Below are 24,014 nucleotides of genomic sequence, written 5' to 3'. Positions count from 1 at the left end.
AGAGGAAGGTGCCACACCATTGAATTCACCTGGCTGCTATTGGCCACATCTGTCTGTTATTTCGCTTGCATCACAATATAACCTCTTTATGTCATCACTCTGATACTTGTGTTGTTGACGTCTCATCTCAGAAGAGGGATGTAGCATTGTGGGGAAGGTGATGGAGATGTGGGGCCCTGGGAATGTTATGTGCCCATGCCTTATTGTGTTGGACAATGGTGGGTAGAGGAACCCTCCATCAGTATGCTCATGGCCAATGGGACATCGCAGTTAAGGGTCACAGTGGCCAATGGGCTGTTCAGTGCAGGTCCATGTTAGGAGATGACTCGGATTGTATCACCTCTCTCCATCCAAATCTCGGTTTTGAATGGGTGTCAGGAGCCACCTCTTTAGGGGATAACCCTTATACCCCAGCAGCCACCCAAGGAGCCTGGTTGTGGGCCTGTAGAGGTGCGGCACTTGGACTCTGTCTGGATAAAAGAATCATGACAGCTGCCTGGGAATGAAGCACAGTCCTGCAAGATTCACCTCCTGTAGTCACAGACCAGCTGGACATTCAATGAGTCCATTGTGTTAAGGAATCTGACTGTTTGGTGTGTTGGTGCCTTCATGGCTATGTGGGTGCAATCAATGACCCCCTGGACCTGAAGGAACCCATTGATGGGGGCAAAGCGCTAAGCTGGCCCCTGCACTGGCGCATCTGTGTCAAAGTGGATGTAATCCCCCACCCTCTGGAATCCGTGACCTGCCTGATGATGTGATGAGCTGCTGACTGCAAGATGCCACCTAGGTCCGCAACTGATCCCTGGAAAGGTTTGGTTGTATAGAAATGCAGGGTGATGGAGACCTTGACGGCTGCAGGTAGGGGACTGCCAAGGGGGCCAGGAGGCCTCAGGTCATTGTGGATCAGAGCACACAGGACCGAGACCATCTGCCTGGATAGGCGCAGCCTCCTACAGTGCTGGTGCTCTGTCATTGGCAGGTAGCTGACTCTTGGGATGTGCAGTCAATATTTTGGGTAGCACCTTCCTCCCCTCCTCTGACCTACTGCTGCCCAGGAGGTTGCATCTGCTGCAGCTGACCCTCGCTGCACTGTCCAATGTCAGAGCAATCCAATTAAAAGCTGCCATGTCGCCACCCATCCTGATGTGGTCTTTGTGAACTCCTTCAAACCTGACAAATAATTCTGACAAGTACTCTCACCAAACTCTGTCACAGAGGGAACTGAGAAAGCAACAGCTAGCACTGAGACTTTATACATTTTGGGCCTCTTGCCTTTTAACTTGCCCAATGACGTCTGCTCAATCTCACCTCTCTTTTCATGGTAACTTTCCCGAACCCCAAGAAACCAGTTCAGGTCCTGTTAATACTTCCCACCCATATTAGACCTTCCAAAATGCATTACCTCACATTTGTCCGGATTAAACTCCATCTGCCATTTCTCCACCCAAGTCTCCAACCGATCTATATCCTGCTATATCCTCTGACAACCCTCATCACTATCCGCAACTCCACCAACCTTTGTGTCGTCCGCAAACTTACTAATCAGACCAGCTACATTTTCCGCCAAATCATTTATGTATACTACAAACAGCAAAGGTCCCAGCACTGATCCCTGCGGAACACCACTAGTCACATCCCTCCATTCAGAAAAGCATCCTTCCACTGCTACCCTCTGTCTTCTATGACTGAGCCAGTTCTGTATCCATCTTGCCAGCTCACCTCTGATCCCGTGTGACTTCACCTTTTGTACCAGTCTGCCATGAGGGACCTTGTCAAAGGCTTTACTGAAGTCGATACAGATAACATCCACTGCTCTTCCTTCATCAATTATCTTTGTCACTTCCTCAAAAAACTCAATCAAGTTAGTGAGACACGACCTCCCCTTCACAAAACCATGCTGCCTCTCACTAATAAATTCGTTTGTTTCCAATTGGGAGTAAATCCTGTCCCGAAGAATCCTCTCTAATAATTTCCCTACCACTGACGTAAGGCTCACCGGCCTATAATTTCCTGGATTATCCTTGCTACCCTTCTTAAACAAAGGAACAACATTGGCTATTCTCCAGTCCTCTGGGACCTCACCTGTAGCCAATGAGGATGCAAAGGTTTCTGTCAAGGCCCCAGCAATTTCTTGCCTTCCCTCCCTCAGTATTCTGGGGTAGATCCCATCAGGCCCTGGGGACTTATCTACCTTAATGCTTTGCAAGCCACCCACACCTCCTCCTTTTTGATAATGAGGTGACTGAGACTATCTGCACTCCCTTCCCTCGGCTCATCATCCACCAAGTCCTTCTCTTTGGTGAATACTGATGCAAAGTACTCATTTAGCACCTTGCCCATTTCCTCTGGCTCCACACATAGATTCCCATCTCTGTCCTTGAGTGGGCCAACTCTTTCCCTGGTTACCCTCTTGCTCTTTATATATGTATAAAAAACCTTGGGATTTTCCTTAATCCTGTTGCCAAATCAAATTACCACTGACCAAATCAGAAGACTCTATCCTATGGGGTGCGACTGCCTTCCGGAACAAAGTGTCCAGGTAACATTCCCTCTCCCTGACGTATCGCAGTGTCTGTCGCTCGGCCTCCAGCTCACTGATTCTGAGCCAAGGCTCCTCGAGCTGCAGACACTTACTGCAGACGTGTTTGCCTTGGATCAGACAGGTGTCTACCAACTCACCCATACAGCAGCAACAACACGTCACCTGCACTGCCATCTTTATTATGTGTTAATTAATTGATTTTTCTTTGTTAATTTATTCTTTGTTAATTTACAATCAATAAACCCCACTACTACCAAGCCCCAGTACTACTAATAAGCCTTTTGAATGCCCCCCTGTACCATGGTACCGTGGTCAGTTTGTGCATTCTCCTTGCAGCCCCTGCTCTCGTTCACACAGGCTGCAAGAACCTCAAACCTGTTGGACAAGTGCAAGGGCTGTGACTCCTCCGTTGCTACCATCTGGATCCCCCTAGCTGCCTCATTCATAGTCATGGCTTCCTACCCCAGACCACAGACCAAATCTAAAGTACCTAGCCTAAGAGGTGTGACTGCCTCCTGGAAGCAAGTGTCCAGGTAGATTGGGATTGGACAGTGAGATATTAAAAGTATGAGAAGTGCTTCTGCTCACTCACCGTCCTCTTTAAACTCCAACACAGTCTAATCCCACTCTTCTGCTCACTCACCGCCCTCTTTAATCTCCAACAGTCTAATCCCACTCTTCTGCTAACTCACCGCCCTCTTTAGTCTCCCACGCAGTCTAATCCCACTCACCATCATCTTTAATCTCCCACACAGTCTAATCCCACTCTTCTGCTCACTCACCGTCCTCTTTAATCTCCCACACAGTCTAATCCCACTCTTCTGCTCACTCACCGTCCTCTTTAATCTCCCACACAGTCTAATCCCACTCTTCTGCTCACTGACCGTCCTCTTTAATCTCCCACCCAGTCTAATCCCACTCTTCTGCTCACTCACCATCCTCTTTTCCTGGCCCTATAGAGATGGGGCTGGTGGCAGGCGAGCTGGGATAACAGCCCAGGGTCAGGGGACTGGGATGCGGACCAGCTGCCCACTCCACGCAGGCAAACAGCCAATTTAAAGGTCCCAATTACAGGTGATTTTTCTGGTTCGCCAGCATTCTGCCAGCAATCGAGAGACCGCCCACCATATGGCCACTAACTCAATGTAGGTGGCCTCCCCATGGCAGACTGGGGGACCATCGAAGTCGGAGGCTCCACTGCCAACTGGTGGGACCGCAAGAAGGAAAGGCTTCCCCTATGGTCCCAAACATGCCCCAATGTATTATTTATTCAATTTGATACCTCTGAGGGCGCCTCTATTTTGAGGTGCCCTTGTGGTCTCTGCCCTGCCTCAGCAGTGCCCACCTCTCCTGGTGGGGCCGCTGAGGCTCAAAGATGTCTGCCCTCTGATTGAGCCGGCAGCAACGCCCAATAGGACAGAGAGCACAGAAGCAGTCAATATGCGGGCTGCCTCCGGGAATATTGCAATGTCAATCACGCTGCTGGTAAGTCCGGGCTTGAGAACATTTGGTCTCCAAAGACCGTGGGAAAATCCTCCTCTAAGCTGCTGTTTCTAATCTTGCTAAGAAATTAACTTCTGTTGCCAAGGAAATTTGGTTGACAGTAATAACAACATCTTGCATTCGCATAAAGAGCTATCATGCTCACAAGATTGCTATCAAACAAGGTTTGACACATCAGATAATGCCGCAGCTCCAAGTCAGCTGAAGCCAAGAGGCTTTTCTTACTCTTTTGAAATGCTAATTTAATTATTAATTGTTATTAATTCTAAAGGGGGTCTAGAAGCAGAGGGACCTGGAGTATCTCTGCACCAATCGTTAAAGGTGGGAGGGCAGGTTGAGACAGCAGTTATTAAAGCAAATGGGATGCTGGCTTTTATAAAGAGAGGCAAAGCGTATAAAAGCAAAGGAGTTATGATAAACCTGTATAAAACACTGGTTTGGCCTCAACTGGAGTATTGTGTCCAGTTCTGGGCACCACACAAAGGAAGGCTTTGGAGAGAGAGTGGAAAGATTCATGAGAATGGTTCCAGGTATGAGGAGCTCCAGTTACATGGACAGATTGGAGAAACTGGGGCTGTTCTCCTTGGAGAAGAGAAGATTAAGAGGAGATTTGTTAAAGGTGTTCAAAATCAAGAGGTATCTGGACAGAGTAGATAGGAAGAAACTGTTCCCATTGGCAGAAGGATCAAGAACCAGAGGACACGGATTTAAGGTGATTGGTAAAAGAGGCAACAGTGACACGAGGAAAAACCTTTTTACGCAGTTATGATGTGGAATGCACTGCCTGAGAGTGCGGTGGAGGCAAGTTCAATCAAGGCCTTCGAAAGAGAATTAGATAATTATCTGAAGAGAAAATATTTGCAGGGCTACAGGGAAAAGGCAGGGGAGTGGGGCTAGGTGAGTTGCTGCTGCAGAAAGCTGGCAGAGACATGGCGGGCCGAATGGCCTCCTTCTGTGCTGTACCATTCTGTAATTCTATGGTTCTATTGGTTTTGCATCTTGAGGTGGGAAACCTGGGAAAAAGAGGGAAACTCATCCATTTATTGTGTGCAATTCTGGTCGCCACACTACCAGAAGGACGTGGAGGCTTTGGAGAGGGTACAGAGAAGGTTTACCAGGATGTTGCCTGGTCTGGAGGGCATTAGCTATGAGGAGAGGTTGGAAAAACTCAGATTGTTTTCACTGGAACGACAGAGGTGGAGGGGCGACATGATAGAGGTTTACAAAGTTATGAGTGGCATGGACAGACTGGATAGTCAGAAGCTTTTTCCCAGGGTGGAAGAGTCAGTTACTAGGGGACATAGGTTTAAGGTGCGAGGGGCAAAGTTTAGAGGGGATGTGCGAGGCAAGTTTTTTTACACAGAGGGTGGTGAGTGCCTGGAACTTGCTGCCAGGTGAGGTGGTGGAAGCAGATACGATAGCGATGTTTAAGAGACATCTTGACAAATATATGAATAGGAAGGGAATAGAGGGATATGGGCCCCAGAAGTGCAGAAGGTGTTAGTTTAGGCAGGCATCAAGATCGGCACAGGCTTGGAGGGCCGAATGGCCTGTTCCTGTGCTGTACTGTTCTTTGTATAATTAATTGCAAACACTATGCCCAAACCTGCCAGCACTCACCTTCCATTGATTGTCATCAGTAAAAATGTTGCTTTTGGCAATGTCCACCCTGTTCCAGGCGACTGCCAGCTGGAGCTGATGATCCAGATTCTCCTGCCCTTGGTGCCCATGGGAACTGGAGGCTGGACCATAATAGAAAAGGAAAATATTTCTTTTAAATGCTTGTGACTGACGTATCACAAGCAGCCCACATTCTTCAAAGAAAGCACAGGTTCAATCTTCGAACAAAATCCTTCCATTTTTGAGTCTGAATGTTCACTGAACATAACAAACTTTTTGAACTCAGCTGTATTTTCACATACTTTCCCTTCGTACCCCAGTCCTTCTTTCATCCCACAATTTGCAGCTTTTCAAAGGCAACATCAAATAGAGACTACATATTCATGTAAATAAAAGCAAAATACTGCAGATGCTGCAAATCTGAAATAAAAACAAGAAGTGCTGGAATTACTCAGCGGGTCTGGAAGCATCTGTGGAGAGAGAAGCAAAGTTAACGTTTCAGGTCTGTGACCTTTCATCAGAACTGGTAAAGGTTAGAAAAGAATTAGGTTTTAAACAAGTGAAGGGGAGGGGGGTGGGGGAGAGAACAAAGGGGCAGGAGAGATTAAATAACAAAGCTGCCCTGGGACAAAGGCAAAGAGTGTGTTAATGCTTGTGGTGAAACACAAAGCATTAGTCCAGAGAGGGCGTTAATGACAGAATAATGAGCAGCTCTGACTACATGAAAAACAGGCACATGGTTAAAAAATAAAATATTAAAAAAGGCCAGTCATGCTCTGAAGTTATTGAACTCAATGTTCAGTCCACAAGGCTGTAGAGTGCCTAATCAAAAGATCAGGTTCTGCTCCTCGAGCTTGCGTTGATGTTCACAGGAACATTGCAGCAGGTCAAAAACAGAAATGTTGGCATGAGAGCAGGGGGGAAGTGTTGAACGGGCAAGCAACCGGAAGCTGGGGGTCATGCTTTCGGACTGAGCGGAGGTGTTTAGCAAAGTGGTCACCCAATCTGCGTTTGGCCTCCCCAATGTTGAGGAGACCACATTGTGAGCAACGAATACAGCATACTAAATTGAAAGAAGTACAAGTAAATCACTGCTTCACCTGAAAGGAGTGTTTGGGGTCTTGGATAGTGAGGAGAGAGGAAGTAAAATGCCAGGTATTATACCTGCTGTGATTGCATGGGAAGGTACCATGGGAAAGGGACGAGGTGTCGGGGGTAATGGAGGAGTGAACCAGGGTGTCACAGAGGGAACAATGCCTTTGGAATGCTGACAGGGGAGGGAAGGGGAAGATGCGTTTGGTGGTGGCATCATCCTGGAGGTGGTGGAAATGGCGGAGGATGATCCTCTGGATGTGGAGGCTGGTGGGGTGGAAAGTGAGGACAAGGGGAACCCTGTTGAGGTTCTGGGATAGAGGGAAAGGGATGAAGGTAGGGGTGCGGGAAATGGCCGGACACAGTTGAGGCCCCTGTCAACCACAGTGCGGGGGAATCCTTGGTTGAGGAAAAAGGCAGACATATCAGAAGCGCTGTTGTGGGGAAGGTAGCATCATCAGAGCAGATGCATTGGAGACAGAGAAACTGGGAGAATGGAATAGAGTCCTTATAGGAGGCAGGGTGTGAAGAAGTGTAGTCGAGGTAGCTGTGGGAGTCGGTGGGCTTATAATGAATATTAGTAGACAGCCTATCCCCAGAGATGGAGACAGAGAAGTCGAGGAAGGGAAGGGAAGTGTCGGAGATGGACCATGTAATTGTGAGAGAAGGGTGGAAATTGGAAGTAGAGTTGATAAAGTTATCCAGTTCAGGGCGGGAGCAGGAAACGGCACCAATACAGTCATCAATGTATCGGAAAAAGAGTTGGGGGAGGGGGCTGGAGTAGGACAGGAACAAGGAATGTTCAACATATCCCACAAAAAGACAGGCATAACTAGGACCCATGCAGGTACCCATAGCAACACCTTTTACTTGAAGGAAGTGAGTGGGAGTGAAGAAGAAGTTGTTCAATGTGAGAACCAGTTCAGCCAGGCAGAGGAGGGTGGTGGTGGATGGGGGCTGGTTGGGCCTCTGTTCAAGGAAGAAGTGGACAGCCATCAAACCATCCTGGTGAGGGATGGAGGTGTAGAGAGATTGGATGTACATAGTGAAGAGGAAGCGGTTGGGGCCAGGAAACTGGAAATTGTCAAAATGACATAGGGAAATCAACCGCAAGCTCAAGGAGCAGCACCTAATCTTTCGATTAGGCACGCGACAGCCTTGCAAACTGAACATTGAGTTCAATAACTTCAGAGCATGACTGGCCTTTATTTAAAAAAATATTTTATTTTTTAACCATGTGCCTGTTTTTCATGTAGTCAGAGCTGCTCATTATTCTACTATTAACAGTCTCTCTGGACAAATGCTTTGTCTTTTACCACGAGCATTAACACACTATTTGCCTTTGTCTCAGAACAATATTGTTATTTAATCTCTCCTGCCCTCTGCCCTATCAAACACTTTCTCCTTTGTTCTCTCCCCTACCCCCCTCCCCTTCACTTTGCTTCTCTCTCCACAGATGCTGCCAGACCTGCACTTTTTGTTTTTACGACATATTCATGAGTTTTGTGTGCTCCTCAACCTGTGGAATGCTTGTACCAGGAATGGGAAACTTTCCACTTTGGTGACCCAAGTCAGAATTACAACAAAAAGCAAGGAACCTAGTACTGAGCCCTGCAGAACCCCGACTGGAAACAGGCTTCCAGGCACAAAAACATCTGGTGACCATTATTCTTTGCCTCCTACCACTGAGCCAATTTTGGATCCAACTTCCCCTTGGATCCCATGGGTTCTTACTTTTCTGACCAGGCTACCATGTGGAACCTTGTCAAAAGCCTTGCGAAAATCCATGTAGTCTGTCATGTTATGTCACTCAGGGTTGTATCTGAACCCAGGTCCCAGAGGTTGAGACCCAGCATTAACCCACTGGACCATCCAATCCCCCATCATTCCTACATTCCAGCCCTATTTACACCCAACTTGACCTACCTTTGAGTAAGGCCTGCAGAATAGCAACATCCAACTCATCATTCCTTGACTTGTCCGTTCGAAAGACAGTCAGCAGCTCCTGCATCCTGACTATGTCCTGAATCTGAGGTGCAAAAAACAATACAGCAGTTAACTCACTCAGCAGAGGATAAATAAGTACATCAGTAACACATATACAGATGCCCAAACATTGGCAGCTTAATGGGAAATCCAGGCGAAGGGAGCAAGGCTCACAGTACAGGACACCAGCAAGATTCAAAGGGTAAAAGAGATGAGGCAAATGAGGAGTGATTATTTGAACAAAGCCTGTGTGTGTTTTTTTAATGATCTGTGTACTGCCCATCTGAATCATTGAAGTTTCTCATCAACGTTCTCCCATTCACTATGATACTCATTTTCTAGCCTTGCTGTCTTAGTTGACCATGAGCTGAGCTTTCAAACCCATATCATCCCCTTCAGCGAGACTGACTATTTTCACCTCTGTAATATTGCCCATCTCTGTCCCTGCTTTAGCTCATCTGCTGCTGAAACCCTCATCCATGTGCCTTTGTTACCTCCAAACTCAGCAGGGGGGGGGGGGCGGGGGCGGGGGTTAACCCCCTTTGACAGGCAGGAGAGAGCTGTGGGTTGCAGGGAGTAGGATAAAATTACAAAGAATGGAAACCTGACCCGAACCCGCCTCCAAAGCGCCCACTTCTGATTTGAGCAGTGGTGGATTTGGCTGCACATCAGCAACCCTCTCCCCACTCCTCCTCTGGACAGGCGAGTAACTGATTATAACATCCAAATCAGGCAAGTTCAAAGAGATTTCCACTGCAATTTGAAGTTAACAGGTCCTGAACTGGTTTCTTGGGGTTCGGGAAAGTTACCACTAAAAGAGAGGTGAAATTGAGCAGACTTCATTGGGCAAGTTAAAAGGCAAGAGGCCCAAAATGAATAAAGTCTCAGTGCTAGCTGTTGCTTTCTCAGTTCCCTCTGTGACAGAGTTTGGTGAGAGTACTTGTCAGAATTATTTGTCAGGTTTGAAGGCGACATGGCAGCTTTTAATTGGATTGCTCTGACATTGGACAGTGCAGCGAGGGTCAGCTGCAGCAGATGCAACCTCCTGGACAGCAGTAGGTCAGAGGAGGGGAGGAAGGTGCTACCCAAGACATCGACTGCACATCCCAAGAGTCAGCTACCTGCCAATGACAGAGCACCAGCACTGTAGGAGGCTGCGCCTATCCAGGCAGATGGTCTCGGTCCTGTGTGCTCTGATCCACAATGACCTGAGGCCTCCTGGCCCCCTTGGCAGTCCCCTACCTGCAGCCGTCAAGGTCTCCATCACCCTGCATTTCTATACAACCAAACCTTTCCAGGGATCAGTTGCGGACCTAGGTGGCATCTTGCAGTCAGCAGCTCATCACATCATCAGGCAGGTCACGGATTCCAGAGGGTGGGGGATTACATCCACTTTGACACAGATGGGCCAGTGCAGGGGCCAGCTTAGAGCTTTGCCCCCATCAATGGGTTCCTTCAGGTCCAGGGGGTCATTGATTGCACCCACATAGCCATGAAGGCACCAACACACCAAACAGTCAGATTCCTTAACACAATGGACTACCACTCATTGAATGTCCAGCTGGTCTGTGACTACAGGAGGTGAATCTTGCAGGACTGTGCTTCATTCCCAGGCAGCTGTCATGATTCTTTTATCCAGACAGAGTCCAAGTGCCGCACCTCTACAGGCCCACAACCAGGCTCCTTGGGTGGCTGCTGGGGTATAAGGGTTATCCCCTAAAGAGGTGGCTCCTGACACCCATTCAAAACCGAGATTTGGATGGAGAGAGGTGATACAATCAGAGTCATCTCCTAACATGGACCTGCACTGAACAGCCCATTGGCCACTGTGACCCTTAACTGCGATGTCCCATTGGCCATGAGCATACTGATGGAGGGTTCCTCTACCCACCATTGTCCAACACAATAAGGCATGGGCACATAACATTCCCAGGGCCCCACATCCCCATCACCTTCCCCACAATGCTACATCCCTCTTCTGAGATGAGACGTCAACAACACAAGTATCAGAGTGATGACATAAAGAGGTTATATTGTGATGCAAGCGAAATAACAGACAGATGTGGCCAATAGCAGCCAGGTGAATTCAATGGTGTGGCACCTTCCTCTCCCTAACACTTCTACAAAATGCTCCCCTGCGGCAGAGGATGAGGTGGAGGCTGCTATGCCTGCACCATTCCAGGGGCTGCCTCTGTCACAGATGGCTCCTGGGCTGGAGGGGTCAAGGGGCCGAAGTGTAACCCCAGTGCCCCCTAAGGGGTAGCCTCTTCTTCGTCTGCCACTTCCACTGTCTCAGCCCTTTCCTGATGCCCTTGGATGCTGCATGCGGCCATCGACTGGGACACAGCTGGCATCCACTCTGAGCACCTTTGCGCCATCAGTGACACTGAGCAGTCAATGCTACAGAAAGAATCTGTGCACATCAGCATTTTGCCATGCACCCACTCAGAGTGCTGCTGCATATGGCTCTCCAAGAGTTTGCCCAATCTCTCAATGGAGGAGCTCATGTGATCGAATCCCTGGGTCATAACAGAGCACATGTGCTGCATGGATTCATTCATTGCCTGACCCTGGCTCCTCAAGGCCTCAGGGAACTCCAAACCAACAGGATCTCATCTGCCTCTGGTTGTCGAGGAAGGATCTCCTAGTTTGTGACACCCGAGGCCCAGCATCTTCACCCAGTGAAGTATCACTGGGTCTGTCCTCCGTCCTCCGATGCGGACTGCCCACAGCTGACTCTGTCTCACCCTCCTCTTCCTGCTCACATGTGATGTGAGGCTCCCCCTTTCTACACTAATCTGTGGCCCAACTGAGGTGAGTGTGTCTGCACTGGTGGAAGGTATTGAGGTATGATGTGACGGTGTAGGTTCCGTGGACTTACCCACCTTCACCGCCCCCCCCCCCCCTCCACCCCCACAGACAATGGCAGTGCCCATTTGGCAGGTTCACTTTGCTCTCCCCCTGCAACCGGCCTTGTGGGAAAACACAAGAAAATGGAAATAAGGACTCATCCTACTCAACAGGTGCCCAGCACAACCATCTCCTCAGATGACACTGGTCTTAGATCCATTGTTCACATTGGGCAGGAGTCTCCTCCATGCCCTCCAGCTTTAAAGAGCTATCCAATGACCTTGCTGCTCACAATCTCCCATCTCACCATCCCCCACTGAATGCCTTGAGAGCACCCTGGCAATCCCCAACGCTGCCTGTCAGAGTGTGGAGTTGGGCCATTCCATCTCCCATTCTGGCCATCTCCTGTACATTATGGGCTCTGTTCTCCTGCAGGATGAGAGGAGAATGATACATCAATAGGCTGCCCTTCCGCATCTCTTCCAGCATGACACACACATGGGCTGATCCCCCACCTCAGGATGTCCCCATCTGAATGTCGCCCCATATGTGAGGATGGCTGTGTCTCAGGGTAGTGACCGTTCACTTACCCTGATAATATGAGGGAGAATTATAGACATTCTGTGAGGTTGGAGACTTGGGCGGTGAAATGGCAGATGGAGTTTAATTCGGACAAATGTGAGGTAATGCATTTTGGAAGGTCTAATGCAGGTGGGAGGTAAACAGTAAATGGCAGAACCCTTAGGAGTATTGACAGGCAGAAAGATCTGGGTGTACAGGTCCACAGGTCACTGAAAGTGGCAACGCAGGTGGATAAAGTAGTCAAGAAGGCATACGGCATGCTTGCCTTCATCGGTCGGGGCATAGAGTATAAAAATAGGCAAGTCATGCTGCAGCTGTACAGAACTTTAGTTAGGCTACACTTAGAATATTGCATGCAATTCTGGTCGCCACACTACCAGAAGGACGTGGAGGCTTTGGAGAGGGTACAGAAGAAGTTTACCAGGATGTTGCCTGGTCTGGAGGGCATTAGCTATGAGGAGAGGTTGGATAAACTCGGATTGTTTTCACTGGAACGACGGAGGTGGAGGGGCGACATGATAGAGGTTTACAAAGTTATGAGTGGCATGGACAGAGTGGATAGTCAGAAGCTTTTTCCCAGGGTGGAAGAATCAGTTACTCGGGGATATAGGTTTAAGGTGCGAGGGGCAAAGTTTAGAGGGGATGTGCGAGGCAAGTTCTTTAAACAGAGGGTGGTGAGTGCCTGGAACTTGCTGCCGGGGGAGGTGGTGGAAGCAGGTACGATAGCCACGTTTAAGAGGCATCTTGACAAATACATGAATAGGATGAGAATAGAGGGATACAGTCCCCAGAAGTGCAGAAGGTTTTAGTTTAGGCAGGCATCAAGATCGGCGCAGGCTTGGAGGGCCGAATGGCCTGTTCCTGTGCTGTTCTTTGTTCTTTGTCAGCTCTCTGGACCTTAGAGAGTTTGTGTCCAATGAACTGGGTGCCACTGACCACTCACCTTAACAGACTGCAGGTGGTCAATAAACCTTTATCTAAACTGGACCCAGGTCCTTCCCGTGGGTCCCCAGCTGCTGACTTCCTTGGCCACCACCATCCACGGTCTCACCAGGTGAATTTCAGCTTTCTGAGGCCGGGATGAACAGTTCTCTCCTCTGTGAGACTGCATCAATGCGCACTTCTGGAGAGGCATCGGAGAAACGGGGTGCTACCCGAGGACACATGCCCATACCTGCACAGACCCTCCGATCTCCCTGGTGCTGCTTTATTAAAGGCAACAGGAGGTCCAGTCATGACTGTCACTTGCCTTTTAAAATTGTCTCAGTGATCTATTCCCGCTTCCATGATAATTCCAGCACCTCTAATTGGCCGCTGGACTCGTCCCTGGGCCAATGAACTACTTTGAGTTTAAAAATAGCGTTGCTTTGCATCGCTGACGCTGACACGGTGCGGAGTCGGGACCCAGAAGTGTTCAGACATCAGGTTCTCGACCCTGTAGTAAAAATTCCATTCCTAGTATCAGTGATGGTGACCATGACACCATCGCATTGTCGTAAAAACTCATGTCCATTAGGGAAAGAAATCTGCCATCCTTACCTGGTCCGCCCTACGTGTGACTCCAACCCAAAGCAATTTGGTTCATTATTAACTGTCCTCAGAAATGGCCAAACAAGCCATTCGGTTGTACCTCAATTAGGGATGGGTAATACATGCTGCCCTTTTAGCAACGTAAACATCCCATGAATGAATAAAAAGAAACACCATTTCTAATCTTTTCCTCTTGAATTCAATCCTCCCAACTCCTCCAAATCCCATAATTTAAAAACTCGAGGTGAAATTGCATCATGTGGGTCCACATCACATTTTCACATGCCCAATGGAGACTCAAACGTAAAATGAGCTTTACCTGATGAAATTGGATATTCCTACACATCCAACAATCTTCCATGTTTTGCAACTGCTATACCCCTTTCCTGTTTAAAAGCTGTTGTGGTATTACATTAAGGGACATATCTAAAATGGCTGTCCACCACCAGACAGGATATGATATACAGACCATGAGATCTCTAGGTAGTTGTTGGAATTAGCTCCAAAGATCAGACGTGTTACCCTACCTTCCCAGTACTTAGAACCTTCAGCCCACGATGTTGTGCCGAACCTTTGACCTACTCTAAGATCAAACTACCTACATACCCTTCATTCTACTATCATTCATGTACCTATCCAAGAGTCGCTTAAATGCCCCTAATGTATCTGCTTCTACTACCACCGCTGGCAGCGCATTCCACGCACCCACCACTCTCTGTGTAAAGAACCTACCTCTGACATCTCCCCGAAACCTTCCTCCAATCACCTTAAAATTATGCCCCCTGGTGATAGCCCTTTCCGTCCTGGGAAAAAGTCTCTGGCTATCCACTCTATCTATGCCTCTCATCATCTTGTACCCCTCTATCAAGTCACCTCTCATCCTTCTTCGCTCCAATGAGAAAAGCCCCAGCTCCCTCAACCTTTCTTCGTAAGAAACGCCCTCCAGTCCAGGCAGCATCCTGGTAAATCTCCTCTGCACCCTCTCTAAAGCTTCCACATCCTTCCTATAATGAGGCGACCAGAACTGAACACAATATTCCAAGTGTGGTCTAACCAGGGCTTTATAGAGCTGCAGCATAACCTCACGGCTCTTAAACTCAATCCCCCTGTTAATGAAAGCCAACACACCATACGCCTTCTTAACAACCCTATCAACTTGGGTGGCAACTTTGAGCGATCTATGGACGTGGACCCCAAGATTCCTCTGTTCCTCCACACTACCAAGAATCCTGTCTTTAAGCCTGTATTCTGCATTCAAATTCGACCTTCCAAAATGAATCACTTCACACTTTTCCAGGTTGAACTCCATCTGCCACTTCTCAGCCCAGCTCTGCATCCTGTCAATGTCCCATTGCAACCTACAACAGCCTTCCACACTATCCACAACTCCAGCAACCTTTGTGTCATCGGCAAACTTGAGAACCCAGCCTTCCACTTCCTCATCCAAGTCATTTATAAAAATCACAAAGAGCAGAGGTCCCAGAACAGATCCTTGCGGAACACCACTGGTCACTGAGCTCCATGCTGAATACTTTCCATATACTATCACCCTCTGTCTTCTATGGGCCAGCCAATTTTGTATCCAGACAGCCAAATTTCCCTGTATCCCATGCCTCCTTACTTTCTGAATGAGCCTACCATGGGGAACCTTATCAAACGCCTTGCTAAAATCCATATGCACCACATCCACTGCTCTTCCTTCATCAATGTGTTTTGTCACATCTTCAAAGAATTCAATAAGTCTTGTGGGGCATGACCTGCCCCTCACAAAGCCATGCTGACTGTCTCTAATCAAACCATGCTTTTCCAAATAATCATAAATCCTGTCTCTCAGAATCCTCTCCAATAATTTGCCCACTACCAACTGACTGGTCTATAATTCCCAGGGTTATCCCTATTCCCTTTCTTGAACAAGGGAATAACATTTGCCACCCTCCAGTCATCTGGTACTACTACAGTATTGCTGTCTGTAAGTTAGTATCTTCAATAAAAGAACCCACCTTTTAGATTCACCAATCCTGTCTGTGTGATTGATGTTTGTGTTAAACAAGAAAACACAATATGGTGGCAGCTGGTGGCTGTTGAAGATCTGACTTCAAGTTTCAGCAGCTCCTATGAAGCTGAACCTATCCACTCGCTCCAGAAGCTCAGGCGTAAATGTTTGAAAGCTCATCAGTTTCCTCTGTGATCATTGCAACAGCATCGATGTCTGTGTAAGTGACTGCGATATTGTTGGCGTGAACACACAGCAAGTCTGCATCATGGGGACATCGCACCGCACGTCAATTGGCAGGTGTCGAGTCTCGATTCTACAGCTTTGCATTAGGAGATCATGAGTCTGAGACGAGCTGCGATAACAGTTTCCACAGGAAACAAACAGTCAAAAGCTTACTCCGAGAGGTTTGAAGTGAGCAGAAGTCCATCGGGCGGGAGCACCATTATCGCTGTCACACCACCGGATCGGGGGTTCGGTAGGGGTGCAGGGGTGAGTGATTGATTGATCACAACATGGCCAGGCAGAAACATCCATGCATGGCAGCCTCCAGATATTAGAGAAGGCCAGAAGACCTTCATCGCCATTTTCTTTTATCTCTCAAGGGCGTCAGGGCCATTTTCACAGCGAAATGCTGCTTCATGGGTGGGGCCTTTCAGAAACATGGGAATGCAGCAACAGCACCACCGATCTCTACTCCGGCAATTGGGTGTGGCCACTGGAAGAATTGCAGGACAGTGACCACAGATTTCAAGCACTGAGAAGCTGGGCAAGATAATTTTTTTTTATTCTTGCCACTAATACTGCCAAAATAAAATGACAACAAAGTTTCCAGCCCTAAACTGGAAGGCAGCAGACCTCCTCACTGAATTTAAACTATCACAACAGCGAATAGAGCTGTGTTTTCTTGACATGGCCGTTGCTGAGCCACATAGACAAGCTACTAAACGTAAGATTGGGAATGAAGGTCAACACAGGCTAAATACATTGGTCTTTTGGAGGATGACTTAAAAGGACCCGAGTAAAATAAGGTCCACCTTGGAAGACCAGTTGACAGTCAACCTCAACATCAGAATACACAGTCTCGAGTTGCTGTTGTTCCAGCAGCAGCCAATGGAGACATTAAACCAATTCATGAGCCGCTGTGGAGATAAGGGGCGATTTTTCTGAGGCTGAGTTAGCTGACAGGATTATGGAGCTTGTGATAGCCTCTGCCCTCATTAAAACATTTCAAAGAGACCTCCTTGACCAACCCAAAGGCTACAGAGTTTAGATGCCTTGCTTAAAAGCAGTCCTAAATTTGAAGCCATCCTTATAGGCAGGCGGAGCCTACAAGCCCTGTGCACTTTTTCTACTATTAGAACATAAGAAATAGGAGCAGGAGTAGACCATTCAGCCCACCTTCAAGCCCACTCTGCCATTCAAGAAGATCATGACTGATCTTCTACTTTAACACTGCACTATCCCCATAACCCTTGATGTTTTTAATATGTAGAAATCTATTGGTCTCAATCTTAAGCATACTCAATGACTGAGCCTCTACAGCCCTCTGGGCAGGAAATTCCAAAGATTCACCACCCTCTGAGTGAAGAAATTCCTCCTCATCTCAGTCCTATAAGGTCTGCCCCTTACTCTGCCCCCTTATTAGCACTTTTGCCGGCACAGCCAACCTGGCCAGCCACGTTGCCGGTGCGGCCTCAATACATTCTACAAGAAATTGTTCAGCTTTCCATGAGAGTTGCAAAGCCTGTGGCAACAGACTGCACTGGAAGCACCAATGCAAGAAACCTAAGGCACAACAAGACAAGCCACAGTTGGGTGCACAACAAGTACAGCATCTTAACAGAGGGAACAATCCAAACTTCAAAGGCAAAAAATACACGAGATGACCAGCCAGACCGAAAGGTTGGAAGGTGAGCATGACCAAGACACTAGCACACAAAGTGAGCAGATATTTCATGCTGTCAAGTTCACAGGGTGTATCGACCTTCAGAAGCCTTTGCTACCATCCAGATTATTTGTGCACAATAACCTGGCAAACACACACTCTAGACCAAGACTGACAGAGGAGCGAGCGCCAATATTCTATCGCTCTGTTATCCTGAAGAACATGTATCCAGAGAAATGGAAAACTATGGCTCAACCAACCACCGCCAAGCTCATGCCATCCGATGGTTGAGCAATTCCATTACTCTCGAGTGCAGATATAGCAACTCATCCTGGTCACCTCAAATCTTTTACATCGTGGATACCACAGCTCCATCAATTGCAGGTCTACCAGCATGTAAAGACCTCATATTGGTGACAATCCACAGCATCGACACGAATGCTAAGCCTCCACATCACAAAGACAAGTCAATTAGCTCTGTGGCTGACTTAAGTTTAGTTTAGTTTAGAGATACAGCACTGAAACAGGCCCTTCGGCCCACCGAGTCTGTGCCGACCATCAACCACCCACTTACACTAACCCTACACTAATTCCATATTCCTACCACATCCCCACCTGTCCCTGTATTTCCCTCCCACCTACCTATACTAGGGGCAATTTATAATGGCCAATTAACCTATCAACCTGCAAGTCTTTGGCTGTGGGAGGAAACCGGAGCACCCGGGGGAAACCCACGCAGACACAGGGAGAACTTGCAAACTCCACACAGGCAGTACCCAGAATTGAACCCGGGTCACTGGAGCTGTGAGGCTGCGGTGCTAACCACTGCGCCACTGTGCCGCCCTAACCTCACTCTATACATTTAGGATTGACAGGATTGGTAGTGTTAAGGGTGATGCAGTTTTGCATGTACGCGCCAACGCCATCCCTTCGACTGAATCTCCACCCAAGTGCGGCATTCATGTTCAAGCCAAATTAAAGATTGAACTGGATGTGATTGAGAAAGATGGCATCATACCGATTGGTATAGTTCCATTACATGGGTGGTAAAGAAGATGGATTCATTCGAGTCTTTCTTGACCCAAGGTGTCTAAATGCGGCACTGAAGCGATGCCCACAAAAGATCCCATCCCTAGAGGAATTAAACCCTAAGTTGGTGAATGTGAAATTATTTTCCAGACTGGATGCCAAAATCAGGTGCTGATCAGTTAATTTGGCAAAGTCATCTCAAGAACTAACTACATTTTTCACTCCATTTGGAAGATACCATTCGGGCTGTCCATAAGTCAGAACCTCTTCCAGGAACATATGGACTGCATCACAGGCAAGGTCCCATCTGTATAGCAGATGCCAGTGTTGTTGTTGGTAGAATGAAGCAGAAGCATGACTATAACCCACATCTCCTCATGGAAGCAGCATGCCGAAAGAGACTTGTTTTTAACAGGCACAAGTGCAACATCAACATGAAGCAGATGAATTTCTTCAGGTCCATTTACTCAGATGCAGGGATCTATCATGACCCAAGCCGGAAGACAGCACTGCAATGCCAAACTCGAAAGACAAGCTAGATCTGCAACGTTGCCTAGGCTTATTCAACTTCTTATCACCATCTATTCCAAATTTCACTCAAAAACCTTCGTCTCTTTGAGATGGCCTGAAAAAAGTTCCATTTGTGTGGCACGAAGATCATCAGTGCATATGTAATGACCTCAAAAGAAAAATCACTGACTGTGGGATCATCAACACTCCAATTCTGTGACCCAGCAGCAGAGACCACGTCGGAAGTTAATGCATCTCAAAAGAACATTGGAGTGTGCATTCTTCAGAAAGGAAAGCCAATTGCATTCATGTCCAAGAGCCTTTCGAATGCCCAAACAAATTACGGCATCCTTGATTGAGAAACTTTAACCCAGTCTTCAGGATTCAGCGTTTCCATACATGTCTCTAACAACAGAACCAGTACACAGGAAAACCATTTAAGACCATATGCGACAAATGGGGAGTTCACAATACCACTTTGTCACCACATTATCCTCACTCTAATGGCATTGCTGAGCATCTGGGCCGGGCTGTGAAATCATTGATTACGAAATACCGACAGACCAAACACAATTGCTATGTTGCACTTCCGAGTGATACTGCTTGGTACAACAATCCCGTCTCCAGCAGAGTTGTTGTTTGGCAGGCTACTGCATACAAACCTACACCCTGTCATCAGATATCGATACTTCCAGAGCTGAGGGAAGAATAGCTTGACAGATGGCACAGTTAGCACCACAGCCTCACAGCTCCAGCGACCTGGGTTCGGTTCTGGGTACTGCCTGTGCGGAGTTTGGAAGTCCTCCCTGTGACTGCGTGGGTTTCTGCTGGGTGCTCTGGTTTCCTCCCACAGCCAAAGACTTGCAGGTTGATAGGTAAGTTGGCCATTGTAAATTGCCCCTAGTGTAGATACGAGAATGGTGGGGATGTGATAGGGAATATGGGATTAATGTAGGATTAGTACAAATGGTGGTTGATGGTTGGCACAGACTTGGTGGGCCAAAGGGCCTGTTTCAGTGCTGTATCTCTCTATGACAAGAAAAAATGAAAGACACTCATGACCATCATGCAGGCAAAGAACTGCCCAGTCTCAGTACTGGACAAAAAGTTTGTGTTCAACACCTGACTGATGGAATCAAACAGAAGTTGTCAGTACTAGTCCAGAAACACAGTCATACCAGGTCCAAATGTCCAACGGCACGACATTGCATAGGAATAGCTCTCACGTTCGAGAAGTGCCGAGCAATCCCATTGCCAGCTGAACACATTCAAAGACACAACCCAAACACAACATTCCCACTGACAGTCATAATTGTACAGCAACCACAAACTAAACTTACAGTGACCAGATCAGGGCAGGGGAGGCCTGTTACAAAGACTGCCAGACCTTGGCTGGATAAAAAACATTTTACATACGAACAGACATTGAAGGCAGGGAAGCGCATTCCATTTCCTGCTAAGATGATACAATACACAGAGCCAAGATGTGGTCAGACCAGTTAATCACAAGACTAACCTGCTTGACAACCTGGGGGTTTATGAATTGTACAGTTTGAGCTGAGAGCCTGCAGAAAGTAAAATGCTCCTGGACTGAAGAAAACCTCCTTTCTGTCTGCCTGCTCCCATCTCTTTCTCACCAGCCTCTGAATCCACTGTAGACACATGAACCCCAAGAGAGAAACGTCTCCTACAGCGAACAAGGTTTAAGAAGAATACTGGTCCCCAGAAAACAGCAAGATATACCTACAATCAAGGACTCTCCAGTGAGCTTGAAGAACCGTAACAACAACTCTTCAGATATTGCCTCAAACTTAGAGTCATACAGCATAGAAACAGGCCCTTCGGCCCACCGCAACCATGCCGACCATAATGCCTATTTATACTAATCCCACCTGCCTGCATTAATTCCATATCCCTCTATGCCTTGCTCATTCAAGTACCTGTCCAGATGCCTCTTAAATGTCGCTACTGTTCCTGCCTCCACCACCTCCTCAGGCAGCTCATTCCAGATACCCACTGTTCTTTGTGTGAAAAATTTACCCCTTTGATCCCCTTTAAACCTCCTCCCTCTCACCTTAAATCTATGCCCTCTAGCTTTAGTCACCCCTACCAGGGGAAACAGACTCTGGCTATCTACCCTATCTATGCCTCTCATAATTTTATACACCGTTATCATGTCCCCTCTCAGCCTCCTTCGCTCCAGGGAAAACAGACCCAGCCTATCCAATCTCTCTTTATAACTCAAGCCCTCCAAACTTTTCCACTTTATTTTTCTCCTGCTCTTTTCTGTCTCTATTTGCATGCGTGTATCGCATATGCATGCTCGCGTGGGGCGCACCGTGTATCCGTAGGAGTTAGCCGAATTAGAGTCTATGTTTAATAAATTTCAACTTTTCTTCTTTAAACCTAAGAAAGCCTGTTTGTGCTGGTTTCTTTGCCTTATAATTGGAAAGCGGTGAACAAGGATTCATCAAGGGGGAGCTTAAAAAACACGGTGTGCTTAAAATTAAACCCTGTTACAGTAAGACCAGGTGAAGGCTGAAAGGGAACCCGAGACCTCGTTCTTAACACTACCTTCCCAGTATTGCTGTTTAAAATAAATAATATTCAATAAAAGAAGCCACCTTTTAGATTCACTAATCATGTCTGTGTGATTAATAATATCAAGAAATGCTGGAAATGCTCAGCAGGTCTGGCAGCATCTGTGGAGAGAGAAGCAGAGTTAACGTCTCAGGTCAGTGACCCTTCTTCAGAACCGGCAAATATTAGAAATGTAAAAGGTTATAAGCAAGTAAAGCGGGGGTGGGGCAAGAGATAACAGAGGAGAAGGTGTAGATAGGACAAGGTCACAGAATAGCTAACCAGAAGGTCGTGGAGCAAAGGCAAACAATACGTTAATGGTGTTTGAAAGACAAAGCATGAGTACAGATAGGGTGTCAATGGACTGAAAATTGAACAGCCGCAAGTACAAACATGAAAATAAAACATGGCACATCCCATGGCACCTTCCCCTGCAATCGCAGGAGGTGTAATACCTGCCCATTTACCTCCTCTCTCCTCACTATCCCAGGCCCCAAATACTCCTTTCAGGTGAAGCAGCGATTTACTTGTACTTCTTTCAATGTAGTATACTGTATTCTCTGCTCACAATGTGGTCTCCTCTACATTGGCAAGACCAAACGCAGACTGGGTGACCACTTTGCAGAACACCTCCGCTCAGTCCGCAAGCCGGACCCCGAGCTTCCGGTTGCTTGACATTTCAACACTCCCCCCTGCTCTCATATACTCACATCTCTGTCCTGGGAATGCTGCAGTGTTCCAGTGAACATCAACGCAAGCTCGAGGAACAGCATCTCATTTACCGATTAGGCACATTACAGCCTGCCGGACTGAACATTGAGTTCAATAATTTCAGAGCATGACGGGGCCCCCCATTTTACTTTTATTTTTAGTTATTTTTTTCTTTTTCGTTTTTTTATTTTTTTTGTGGTTATTTTATTTTATTTCATCTTAGTTTGTTCAGTTTGCTTACCCACTGTTTTTTCTTCATGTTTGTACTTGCGGCTGTTCAATTTCAGTCCATTAACACCCTATCTGTACTAATGCTTTGTCTTTCAACAGACCACCAACGTATTGTTTGCCTTTGCTCCATGACCTTCTGGTCAGCTATTCTGTGACCTTGCCCTATCTACACCTTATCCTCTGTTATCTCTTGCCCCACCCCCGCTTTACTTGCTTATAACCTTTTACATTTTTAATATTTGCCAGTTCTGAAGAAGGGTCACTGACCTGAAACATTAACTCTGCTTCTCTCGCCACAATGCTGCCAGACCTGCTGAGTATTTCCAGCATTTCTTGTTTTTATTTCAGATTTCCAGCATCTGCAGTATTTTGCTTTTATTATTATGACCAGGTGATTGGTGTGTTTGTGTTAAGCAAGAAAACACACAAAAACCCACCTGTGTGTTATTTTCAGACTCAGTGTCTCTGCAAATGGGATGAAAATGTTGATGTGAGAGTGACTGCTCAGCTAAGAGTCACACTCTATAAGTAATGGGGAGGCTTTAAATATAAGGTGCATTGAGTAGAAAATAATTATAGTTGCATAAGGTGAAAATTGATAGAGCAGAGAACAGCTTCGCAGATAAATAAATTAAACAGAAACTGAAATTTGAAATATAGCCACATGGTAAACTTCAGGTGAACAATTGCACAGAACATCCTGAGGGATATCGAAAGTGTGACGGGGAAGAATAGAAGAGTAGAACTCAAAAGGAATGTGAAAAAGGCAAACAGAAATAGAAAGGAGATAAAGAAGATCTTTTAAAGGCATCTAAAAAATGCAAGCATATTTAATGAGAGTGTAGGACACTTAGGGATAAAGGAGGGCATCTAATTGCGAGTCGAAGAGACTTAGCAGTTGGCAGGAAAAAAGACAGAAGCGCAAGGGGAGAGCCAACTGTGTTACATTCCCGACAAACAAATTTTTCCGCAGCACCTGTGGAAGAGCCTGTCACTCTAGAATTGGCCTTTATAGCCACTCCAGGCGCTGCTCCATACACCACTGACCACCTCCAGGCGCTTACCCATTGTCTCTCGAGATAAGGAGGCCAAAGAAAAAAAAAGAAAAATTGCGGACGATGGTATGGTGGAGTTATTAAATAAATGCGTTATACCAGTTTTTACAAATTAGAATTAGAATTAGAACATTACAGCGCAGTACAGGCCCTTTGGCCCTCGATGTTGCGCCGACCTGTGAAACCATCTGACCTACACTATTCCATTTTCATCCATATGTCTATCCAATGACCACTTAAATGCCCTTAAAGTTGGCGAGTCTACTACTGTTGCAGGCAGGGCGTTCCACGCCCCTACTACTCTCTGAG

At 47.0% G+C, this 24,014-nt stretch overlaps 1 protein-coding gene across 7 annotated transcripts in view; it reads right to left on the bottom strand.

The window, feature by feature from the left end:
• The window catches only part of trpm2 (transient receptor potential cation channel, subfamily M, member 2), a 347,573-nt gene that overhangs the window by 191,987 nt on the left and 131,572 nt on the right, over positions 1 to 24,014 (bottom strand). For all 7 annotated transcript variants that reach the window (XM_068036234.1, XM_068036230.1, XM_068036236.1 and 4 more), the window contains exons 10-11: positions 8,687 to 8,789; positions 5,669 to 5,790 (exon numbers count right to left, since the gene is read on the bottom strand). In XM_068036234.1, coding sequence (XP_067892335.1) covers positions 5,669 to 5,790; positions 8,687 to 8,789 — 225 coding nt within the window. The remainder of the gene's footprint in view (positions 1 to 5,668; positions 5,791 to 8,686; positions 8,790 to 24,014) is intronic.

The sequence above is a fragment of the Heterodontus francisci genome, chromosome 7 (assembly GCF_036365525.1).
Source record: "Heterodontus francisci isolate sHetFra1 chromosome 7, sHetFra1.hap1, whole genome shotgun sequence".
Taxonomy (NCBI): Eukaryota; Metazoa; Chordata; class Chondrichthyes; order Heterodontiformes; family Heterodontidae; genus Heterodontus; species Heterodontus francisci.
The sequence above is the reverse complement of the archived record's forward strand: the minus strand, read 5'-3'. Positions and strand labels throughout refer to the sequence as shown.